General features: G+C 32.3%; 1 protein-coding gene across 1 annotated transcript; it reads right to left on the bottom strand.

Moving 5' to 3' along the window:
* Positions 1 to 3,623: 3,623 nt before the first annotated feature.
* On the bottom strand, positions 3,624 to 8,416 carry LOC139488882 (uncharacterized). Its single transcript, XM_071274837.1, has 4 exons — positions 8,254 to 8,416; positions 7,898 to 8,022; positions 7,212 to 7,278; positions 3,624 to 6,074 (listed from the first exon to the last, which is right to left on the bottom strand). Exons 2-4 carry the CDS (start codon positions 7,995 to 7,997, stop codon positions 4,664 to 4,666), a joined length of 1,578 nt encoding a protein of 525 aa, XP_071130938.1. The 5' UTR covers positions 7,998 to 8,022; positions 8,254 to 8,416; the 3' UTR covers positions 3,624 to 4,663.
* Between the last annotated feature and the right edge of the window lie 4,135 nt (positions 8,417 to 12,551).

The following is a 12,551-nucleotide window of genomic DNA, read 5'->3' as shown; positions in this document are numbered from 1 at the left end:
ATATTTGCTACAATATTATGGTGAAACTTTACCTTGACCTTTAATTTTTGAACTTACAGTATTTTTCATCAGGCATAAAAATACGAAGATGTGGTTTCATTGATAATGAAACAACTTCTCACAAGAGTCCAAATAGCACAGAAATTGCCAATGGTACAACTCTCTACAAGAGTCCAAGTAACCCTGCTATAGGTCACCATACGGCCTTCAACAATGATTAAAATCCATCCCATACCGCATAGTACGGCAATAAACGACAACCAATTACAGGCTTTGAACCTGTGACAAACACATGAGACAATATCTGAAAAGTCTAATTTCTTAGTTCCAACTTTCACCGGCAATTATTTTTTTATTTTACCATATTTGCAGTTTTGACTATAGTTTATACATTTGTATTGCAACAACTATTGCAAATTTAAAAACACTCTCATATATTTCTTCCAATAAAATATTATAATTTTAATGTTCAAACCCCCCAATCATATTGTTCCGTGTTGTTTTCTGACAACAAAATCATGCAAAGAATATCCAAATTGAGTAAACAGGCTTCCGATATTAACAAATATGATAAATCATTTTAATTTAAAAAAAAAAGTGTCCCTTACTAGTCTGTTTTTATCATAACTAAAGCATGTAATAAAATTTTGCAAATTTAAGAAAACATCAATTTTGTCCCAAGGGATGCTGTTACCACTGGGTTTTTTCAACTGTGGGAACGTTTGAAAGACCAAGATTTGATGTCTTATAATGCAATGAGAAGGACATACTTTCCTGAATGTATGACTCCACATGTATAGTTTGAATGGCAGCCAGTTTGAAAAATCCGAGCTCACCCAAGATAAGAGTTTAGTGAAAAATAATTTTGTTGTTCTCTCCTGTTGCAACCATTACCTTCTAAGAATATTTGATTGTCAGCACTATAAAACATAAGAAAAACTTAAAATCAGCTGAAATGGGTTAACTCATTAGATCGGCACAAAGCAGTAATACATCTAACAAAAACACAGAGTGGACGTGGCAGGGTACTTGTACATCCCCACAACAAAAATATACTAAAACAGATCTAAGAGTACTTGCAGTTAATGACAGCTAGTTTAAAGCCAATAGCAACTAATAAAAAATCATGCATCTAAGACGTTGTTTCTGGGTCAGTATAATTCTTTCAGATTGTCCGATGAGTAACCATGTGTCAATCTAACACAGAAGCAAGGATTATATAAATGAAAAGCTGAAACCATTAATCTTAATACTTTAGAAAATATTCACCTCCATTTTACAGGATTTCACAGATAAATAGACTATTGGAAAGACCGTCCTATGAAATAATAAAATTGAGAAAGGAAATGGTGAATATGTCAAAGCGACAACCACCCGACCATAGAGCAAACAACAGCCGAAGGCAACCAATGGGTCTTCAATGTAGCGAGAATTCCCGCACCCGTAGGTGTCCTTCAGCTGGCCCCTAAAATATGCATAATAGTACAGTGATAATGGACGTCATACTAAACTCCGAATTATACACAAGAAACTAAAATTTAAAATCATACAAGACTAACAAAGGCCAGAGGCTCCTGACTTGGGACAGGCGCAAAATTGCGGCGGGGTTAAACATGTTTATGAGATCTCAACCCTCCCCCTATACCTCTAGCCAATGTAGAAAAGTAAAAGAATAACAATACGCACATTAAAATTCAGTTCAAGAGAAGTCCGAGTCTGATGTCAAAAGATGTAACAAAAGAAAAATAAATAAAATGACAATAATACATAAATAACAACAGACTACTAGCAGTTAACTGACATGCCAGCTCCAGACCTCAATTAAACTGATTGAAAGATTATGTCTTCATCATATGAATATCAGGTACAATCCCTCCCGTTAGGGGTTTAGTATCATACTATCATAAAATATATGAAAAGAACATAACCCGTGTCATGCCAACAACTGTTTTTTTAGAAGTAAATGTGTTTAGTTCCGATGCAAAGACCCTATCAGTGAATCAATGTTAAAGCCAAAATATGCAATCTTTAATGACCTGACAACAGTATCGTAACTATATCCCCTTTTAATAAGTCTATTTAAAGGTTTTGTTAGTTTCTGAAACTAACAAAACAAAATAAGACTTTACATTTTAGTATGGATAACACACCAGTACAGGAACCGGCAAAGATTACGTTATGGTCGAGGAACGATATAGATGAATATGGAGAGGTAGCAGCTATTCTTTGCTTAAACCCAACAATTGTAATATTAAACGAAAAAAAAATCCCTAATACTTTCTCAAATGTTTTCAACTTTAGAATGTTAAAATAATTTCTTGATTATGATTAGGATACATAGAAATATTTAAAACTGTTACTTTGAAAGCATGGACATTATTTGTTCATAGTTTTCTGACAAAAGCATGAGTCCGGGAGATATGTCCTCTATTTTTGATAACTTTTACCCTTTTACAGTTATCATTGATCACATTTTAGTCCTTCAGTTCTAGTTGTTGCATCATTGCCAATCATACACGATGACACTTATTGTTCGTGATTGAAATACAATGGTATCAGAAACTATGCACTTAGAATACGGAAAACTATGTATTATAAATTTTAGAAGAGAAATTAAATCAATGTGATTGGACGCCGTTCGGAATTAAATTGCTAACATGAGTTAATGAATCATGCATTTAAATCATGATATGATATCAAATCAAAAACGTATGCACTATTAATATACTGTACGTAATTTTCCCTTGAATGATTGTAAATTAGAAATTCGTTCTTAATTTGCCATAAAACATATTCGAGCTTAAGTTTTTTAGTATAAATACTAGAACAGACTGTAACTGAATTTTAGGACGAAAGATCGTTCAAGCAACATGTATAAATAAATACTTATGTTGTATTTGGTATTTTTTGCCATGGCTATGTCAGTTTGTGACAGACTTATGAATTTGAACATCCCTCTGGCATCTTTCGCCTTTCTTTCACACTCGCGGTAAAAGGAGTAGGGACAACTTTATTTCACACGTAGGCCATTTTCAAAAAAATGTTTGAATCTTTTTACAGTATTGCTGTAATTAAGTATTAATCCCCCAAAACTGTACAAAAAGGACAACGTTAACCAACACAAATATTGTGTAGGAGGTAAAGCTATGTATTGTTCCTTCTTTTTTAAACAAATTAGATCATTTCGATGATCAATTTTATTCGATTCGTAGTTTGACAAAAAACGTGTAAATATTGCAAACGTAAAAACAAAATACGTTGACAGATTGTATGAACTCTGAGACTACTATAAGTTAACACTGTATTATAGTAGTCTTTTTTGCCCCATGCATTAAAAGAATGGAATCTTTAGAAGGTACACTATTGTCATAGTGATAATAAAATAGACATTTTTTTTATTTCAATCGAAATATTTTGACATATAAAAGTACTCTTCAAGTTTGTACTTTATTTGGCCTTTTTAACCTTTTTTTATTCGAGCGTCGCTGATGAGTTTTTTGAAGACGAAACGCACGCCTGGCACAAATACAACATTCCAATCCTGGTATCTATGACGAGTTTATTGACACATTTCAGCCTTCAATAAACGATTTTGATTCCAGTGAAGGAAAATAAAAATTGCAAACATTATAAGTACATTTATTAAGTCTTTGAATTAATATCATATGTGATAGTAATTAATTGAAAATAATTTAGTTTATTCCAACTTAGTGAAAATGTATAAACAATAAAACCGAACTCCAATGTAAACTCAGAAGGGAGGAAGTATATGCAAACTAACAAAATCAAACGCCAGACTTTATCAACCAACGAAAAGGAATGAAGGACAACTGTCATATTCCTTGACTTGCGAAGAAACTGGTGGGTTAAAAAATGATAGCTCAACATCCCACTTGTATGACAGCCGCTATAGATTGGATGAGGAACGAAAACAGACATAATAGGTTATAACTTGAAATTTTTCGAAAAACTAAGGATTTTCTTATCCAAGGCATAGATGACCTTAGCCGTATTTGGCACAACTTTTTGGAATTTTGGATCCTCAATGCTCTTCAACTTTGTACTTGTTTGGCTTTATAACTATTTTGATATACGCGTCACTGATGAGTCTTATGTTATAGACGAAACGCGCGTCTGGCGTACTAAATTATAAATAAAAAAATATAAGACACTCAACAAAACTGACTCAAAATTCCAAGCAAAGTTAACGCTCAAAACATCTTAACAAAGACGCCAAAAAAGTTTGTAGTAATTTTGACAAAAGACACCAACAAAATTGATTTTTAAGTTAACAAAGTGTCCAACTATTTACTATATAAATGAGATAAAAGTGTTTTTTTTTATAAATTGACGAAATGTTGTTACTTACCTTATACCTTTTTTTTTAGCTAACTTGTGGGTTTATGCTTGATTAAAATAGGCCACAATTATACTAAACTGTTATAATTAGGTTACATACATTTGATATTGAACTGAATTAGATTTAGTGTACACTGAATTAACAGTATCCGTATCAATGGATAATACAAAAAATATATTATGTAATAACATAACTCCCTCTCAAAATAAACACAGCTTCATTGGGCTTTCAATTCTCCAAAAAAAAAAATATTGCAAGTAAGTTTCCATGACTTTTGCTATTCACTTTCTGATTTATCTGAAGTCATTCATTGCTCCTCGTTTTATAGATTGCACCATCTATTTTAATTCTGTCAGGAGAGTTTGGGAGAAACTCTACAAGGCTAAGATTCCGATTCAACGTCTTGCTTTCCGCACTTGAAACTGTCAATTGTCTTTTGCGATCCCCTCTGTACCCGATTGGAGAACCCGGAATAGGATCGATTTGATCATTTTTCCGATCCAAGGCGTAGTTCTCCTTATTTGACATTGACGATTCTTTATTGACATTTCTCTTCCTATCTTTAGTATGGCTGTTTGGGGAACTTGGGGGAAAATCTGTTGGGCTATTACCCCGGTCAGAAATGTTGTTCCTTTCATTCAAAGTTGTCAATTTCTTATTCAGAGGTTTGTGCATGTCCCTCGGGATGCCGTGTGGAGAATCTGGTATGCATTCTTCCAAACAATGGGTTTGATTCAAGAAATTGTCAGATTTCTTCACGGGTTCCTTATTGTCAAACGTAAAGCGATTTTGAGTGAACAGGGCATCTTTTGGACTGTATTTTCGATCTAAAGTATTATTCTCTCTTTTTGCATGTGCCAGTTCATTCTCGAAATACTTTATTCGGTCAATTGTTCGCCAATTTGGAGAGTCTAAAACCTTGTCTGTTTTTCTTTGGCGCTGATTCAGAGTATTGCTTTCCCATTTAAGAACAGCTTCTATGTCAATTTTACCGTCAGAGTCATATGTTTCGTCGAATGAGTGATATTTGCTGTCACTTTCAATGTTTTCCAATTTCTGAGAAAGGAATGTACAATCTTTTACCGAATCACTGTTATTCTGTTTCTTTAACGAAGAATCTCTCTCCACTCTCACACAAGAATATTCATATTTCTTCTTCTCACACGCTGCATTGTTCTTTTTGTCGTATGCATTTTTCGCTTCCTCAATCTCAAATTGATTTTTATTGCTATCGCTGTTCTGATATGAATTGTCTTTCTGACACCTCTTACCTTTCATCTGTTGACCGCAGGTATAAGCATTGTCTTTCTTTGGTTTCCTTTTTGCTCCAGATTTGTCTCCTCTCCTTACCGATACGTTGACCTCTGTTACGTTTTCTGAGCTTTCTCTTCCAACTGACGTCGTGATGCACGTAATGCTATCAGTGGTGACGTCTAACTTGACAGGTATTTCTTGTTGAGATGCTTGGTTAACACCATCAGACGGAAAAAGTAGTCCTTCGTCTTCAGAAGATGGGAATGGGGGAAGTTTGTTTATGTTTGCACCCTTATTCCAATCGCTTGAATGTGTCATGTAAAACTCAAAATCATTGCCGCTGTTTGTTAAGTCGTTTATCGAGAGTCGTCTAGACAACAGAAGCTGGACTTGCTGTCTTCCCTTATTTCTTCTCCATGGAGATACACCAATCAAATTCTTTTCCCCATGAAACTTTCTTCTGTAATTGTAAATCATTTATTATGAGTTATTATGGATAAATAGGATGAATGCACACAGGATGTATATTGAAAATTTCAAAACACTTGTCGATAACTATTTTACTTCTTTTAATTATCCCTTTTACATTGATGTTGAGTTTTCAATATATATAACTGCTAATTGTAGGCACCAATATTCAATTTCATGAATTATAAATTACTAAATATCAATTAAATTTCGATGTGGTATTTCTTTCTATTTGATATTATTTTTCTTTCCACTTGATGAATTTCTCGCTTGAGATTGATAGATCGGTGTATGCCTAACACCATAGATCGGTAATATAGGAGCCATCTCGATTGAATTGTTTATTTGGTCACTAGTTAATGAAAAATGTATAACACGTTTAATAAAACAACAAAAAGTATAATGACAAAAATACTGAACTCCAAATGAAAATTCAAATTCAAATTGCAAAATTAAAACAATAAAAAAGTATATGTTCTAGTAAATTAAGGCAACAGTAGTATACCACTGTTCAATAGTCAAAAACCGGTCAAGCGAAAACAAATCCTGGTCAAAAACCAAAAACGAGGGAAGCATATCAACTATAAGGGGGAAACAATGGAACAACAAAAACACTGAACTGCTACAAAAACAAACCGTTTTCACTGTTTAGATCGATAGAGATGTTCCGGATAGCCTGACTGTGTACAGGCCTACAATGTGCTATTAAACTGAGTACTTCACTCAGAGTATGCTTAAATCGTAATTATACAAGTTGAAAATTCCAACCACCTTAACCAAGACTTAAAGACACATTGTTATAATACATGTGCTAATATGTTTCTGTTAAAAAGTTATGATATTAGGCTACCTATTGAATGTAGGAATAATTATAACAACCTATATAAATTCTTTATAAGCTTGTCGATCGTTTCAATCAGTTTTGTAAAGTTTGACAACCGTTTTATTAAGAATCATTTCGGAAACCGATTTGTCTATATGTAGTTACATACAGTTGTTCAAATGAAACGCGCAGTCTTTCGTATGTCAGACACAGTTTTCAAAAAGTTAAGATGACACTTTTAGATTTGTACTTCATTTATGACTTTGACGACGGCATATAATGCTCAACACTGTGATGTATACATACCTTCGATAACAGATCATAGCAATGGTCAAAGACAGTAAAATTCCGACAGCCAGAACCGAAGCATAAACTGAAACGAAGTGAAATCTTCAGAAATTTGCAATGAGTTTTAAATGAATATTTGGATAATAAATAAACTCATCATATATATCAGGATTACGTTATGTCTCTTCAGTGATGATCGAGGCCAACATTTATGAAAAAACCAAACTTTTACAACCGTTATAATCGAACGATAAAAAGAACTTCCAGTATAGTCAAATCCAGATAAGTAATCAATGCTTTCCGAGAGAAGGGGGAGAACTATATTCCTTAATTAAAAACAATTGTCATAAAATGCCACACAATAGTCGTATTTTCATGTCAATACCAAAAATGCTGACAACTGGGCTAGTGATGCTATCGAGCAAGGGCTACCATTTTAAAAGTATGCTTCCTAGAAAGTTTACAAAAACATATTTACATCGTATTTCATCACTTGTTATTTAAACAAATTAGTACACGTTTGTGATTTCAAACATATTTCGATGTGAATTATACATAATATAATAAAGGCACTTTGACTGGATCTACTACCGTATGCCTTGTCATTTTAAATCTTAATATATAGTTATAATTGAAATAATATAATTAAAATAGAATGGCTCATTTGAAATGTATTTCCGAATTCACTTAGAACGCGTACTTACATATACTTAAGACTCTATAACACTTTGAGTGAAGAATTTCTACATCAATTGTGACTTCTGTTGTGTTGTTGACATCGATAGGGTCACACACACCAAACATTGTTGCAAAACTCAATTAAAGTCACCTAATTGAAAGAAAGAAAATATTAGTTTTTTCCGCTTTGTATACATTTACCCAAAACAATAACCTTTTGAGCACTGTGAAAAATATAAATAAAAAATTATGTTTAAAACATATGAAACAAATGAAAACAACATCTGTCTAATATCCACTTCATATCATTTCATAATAAAATCTCGTTCCACAATATAAAAAGTATTGAATTTTTATGATACTAATACAAAATTGTACTTACTCCCAAGTTTAAATCATTATCACTAGTATCCCTTGCCCCATCCAACTAATTTTGTAGATTAATAGATATATAACCAGTTATGCTAATAAGCTCGCATCCATCATTACTAACTCCGATATATTCATTGGAAACATGTTTATTGCGATAAATAGATGTCTTATCTAGATTTAAGTACAAATTAATGTTTTAAGGCAATGGCAAATATTTTTTTTTTAACAAAACAATGAAGTTTTTTTGTTTATGCAACAGAGCTTGTTACGAGCAAGACTTTCTTTATAGTGCAACAGAGCCTTATATGAGCAAGATTTTTATTTCTCTATGGAGCAGAGCGGCATACAAGCAAGATTCTTTGTTTATGCAACAGAGCTTCATACAAGCAAGACTGTATTTATGCAACAGAGCATTTTACGAGCAAATATTTTTTGTTTATGCAACAGAGAGCCATACAAACAATACTTTCTTTGTTTATGGAACAGAGCGTCATACTTGTAAGACTTTCTTTGTTTATTCAACAGAGCTTCATACAAACAAGACTTTCTTTGTTTATGCAACAGAGTGTTATACAAGCAAAACTTTCTTTATTCATGCAACATAACGTCTTACGAGCAAGACTTTCTTTGTTTGTGCAACAGAACCTCATACAAGCAAGACTTTCTTTGTTTATGCAACAGAACGTCATACAAGCAAGGCTTTTTTTGTTTGTGCAACAGGGCGTCATACAAGCAAGACTTTCTTTGTCTATGCAACAGAACGTCATACAAGCAAGACTTTCTTTGTTTGTGCAACAGAGCGTCATACAAGCAAGACTTTCTTTGTTTATGCAACAGAGTGTCATACGCGCATGACTTTCTTTGTTTATGCAACAGAGCGCCATACAAGTAAGACTTTCTCTTGTTTGTGCAACAGAGCGCCATACAAGCAAGACTTCTTTGTTTATTCAACAGAGCGTCCCTCAAGCAAGACTTTCTTTGTTTATGCAACAGAGCGCCATACAAGCAAGACTTTCTCTGTTTATGCAACAGAACGCCATACAAGCAAGACTTCCTTGGTTATTCAACAGAGCGTCATACAAGCAAGACTTTCTTTATTTATGGAACAGAGCTTCATACTAGTAAGACTTTCTTTGTTTATGCAGCAGAGCGTCATACAAGCAACACCTATTTGTTTATGTAACAGAGCGTCATACGAGTAAAACTTTATTTAATAATGCCAAAGATCGGCATAAGAACAAAAATGTCTTTACTCATGTAGCAGATCGTCATGCGAACAAGACTTTCTGTTTACTAATATGTATCAGAACGTCTTACGAGTAGGATTTTATTTACGTATTCAGCAACAGAGCGACATAAGAGTAAGGCCTTCTGGTGTTTACGTATCAGAACGTCTTGTGAAAAAGATTGTATTTATGTATGCCGCAACTGGGCGACATGAGAGCAATATGTTCTGATAGTTCTAAATCAGAGCGTCTTACAAGCAAACTTTTATTTACATATGCAGCAGTAGAGCGACATATATTGTAAAAAGCAGCACCAAATGTTGTTAATATAAGTCTATCAATGAAAATTTAACCATTTCCGACATATTTATACAGTTTGTTTATAAACTGTGCAGTTACACAATTGTCCCATTTATAGGGGGTTGAGCACTCACATACATGTTTGCCCGTTTAAAGTCAGAAGCCTGCATAACAGTGTGTATAGTATGTTGCTCTCTGTTTTATTTGTGTTGTCATACGTAAGGTTGATGTTAATATTTATATTTTTCTCTCGTTTGAATTGATTCACATTTTTTGTTTAAAGTTGGAGTTTTTTTTTATAGCTGATTATACGGAATATTTAATGATGATTGGTTTAAAATCGTTCGTGTTTAGACAAATGAGCCAAATTAAAAAAAATATGCAACTAATCAGTTGTTGTATTTTTCAGCATGTTTTCTAATTTTTATATCTGACTGTTAAACTGATAAATTTGATATTTGGCCTTTTGTCTCCCAAAAATTGATTTTTCATACAAGTGGTGCCATGTACGGAAATAATCTGCTCGTTTAAATCTACATGTATCCGGATGATATAAATCAACACGGAAATATTCTAAAAAATAGTTTATTGACAATTGTAACTTAAAATATCTATAAATATTATCATATGATCAAAAGTGAAAAAAAAACCTTTAAACTCGACCTTTTTTTTCTGAAACTAAAATAAAGGAAATGCTAGTCTTGTCAAAAAACAATTTGACCTTTCCTACAGAACATTTTTGTTTTTTATTTGTTTGATTTATTTTTAATCGTTGATTATTGTAATTTATCAACATTGGCAGAGTTAGAAGTGTTACCCTGAATGCATATATTTAAAAAAAAAATGATTACATTTTCCAATGTCATATAATAAAACAAAATGCTTCTTCAAAACAACAAGCAACATTCCAATGTGATAGATTCATAAAAATTACCACAAGTTTGGCTATTACATACAGAATCTAGAAAGTTCAGTTGAACGTGAATCAATAGTTTTAAACTTCTTAACAAAAAATAAATAAGCACAAACACACAAATAAAATCTGTATAGAAAACCTATAATATCCTTTGAATGTCGATTAAATGTTTTTCCATATATAGTAACAACTTACACCTTTAGTTGTTGTTGTGAAAAGATAAACCCATTGCGTTAACAAAAACATTATTCAGATGTGTTTCTGTACGTAATGATGATTTTTGTTTTGATATTGAAACTCTAAAATCCCCAGATTACTTTATCGTGATATAAAGGATATATATCAAAGCGTTAACGGAAATCTTCAGCACAAGGCTATGTTATCTAAATATATTAAAAGACATGATACAAAGTTCACTCTAAGTTCACAGATATTTACAACATCAAGAGAATTGAATGGTAGAAAAATGTATTTTCTACTAAAATCATAACATCAAATCACATGTCAGATAATGTGATAAAAGTATTACTAGTCTCTTAAGGCTTAAATGAAAGAGAACACATAGAAGATAAATAACTTAAGCATATGCTATCCTCATAAAACAAAAACCAATTTTGAAATAACGTTCCTCTGCTTGTTTTAAGTACACTCATTCAAAATATTTAATTTGATAAACAATTGCAAACAATCAGAGACGAACAAAATACAAGATATTAACTGGTGTGTGTTTACTTTGAGGTAGCAGATTTATAACTTTACAAAACTTAATATAAACTTCGATGTACATATATCTAGGTAACGTATTCAATATTATATATATATATACCATGTATCTCTATCACTCTGAGATCCAGTGGGCATATATATTGTATGGTTTGTCACTTGTTTAGACTTGTTTGTATGATATACTTATTTCTAGTGACTGTATAATGAAATGCATCATGATCCCATATGATATATAAAAATTGTTGAGTTAGATTACTGACAAATGAAAAATACATTGTGTATAAAAATAATAATATGACATCTACACACGCTTAAAAAAAAAGAAAAAAAAAAGAAGAAAAAAACACGTGTCTCATGTCTATCTCTAGATTAGCCTTCCGTGACAAGGTAACACTACGACTATTGAAGTTATATTTTAATATAGCGGATGTGGTCGAGTGGTCTAGAGCACTGGACATGAGGCTAAGCGATTGGTGCTGTAGTGTATCAAAGGTGTGAGTTCGAATCCCGCTGAGGGACGAACAAAAAAATTGTCAGTAGAAAATCTAACTCTAACACTGTTTGGAGTAATTTTCAGACTTATATATATATATATATATAAGTCTGAAAATATGAAAATATATATATATACAACTCGTCTAAACATCAACCCAACAATGTTAGATCTATATATATATATATATCATCTGTCAAACCCTAAAAGAATACTCGCTAAAGAGCCTATGCGATATCTTCTAGGTCCCTTAAGGTAAAATAAACAGGTTTAGATAGGCATGTGTAAAACAATATTAAGCCGTAATTAAAACTTTCCACAGTCTTATTTAAAAACGAATCATTTTAAGATGAATTGCAGAAATTCATAGATTTTTGGTTTTAATTTTTTTTTCTATCGTATATATCATTCAAAGAACTTGCCTTTGAATAAATATGCCCAAAAAAAATTATGAACCATAAATAAGAAAATCAGCCATGGAATAAATCATATTAATTCCTTTACTACTTTGTCGATATTGTCATTGTATGATATATAGAAGTTACTTGTAAATAACAATGACCACTAGTAAGATACATAGAGCTGATATAATGCATCTTTATTTGCTCATTTGTAGAGTGGTTCATGCGTGAATTTAACTTACTAAT

This window comes from Mytilus edulis, chromosome 9, assembly GCF_963676685.1.
Source record: "Mytilus edulis chromosome 9, xbMytEdul2.2, whole genome shotgun sequence".
Taxonomy (NCBI): domain Eukaryota; kingdom Metazoa; phylum Mollusca; class Bivalvia; order Mytilida; family Mytilidae; genus Mytilus; species Mytilus edulis.
The sequence above is the reverse complement of the archived record's forward strand: the minus strand, read 5'-3'. Positions and strand labels throughout refer to the sequence as shown.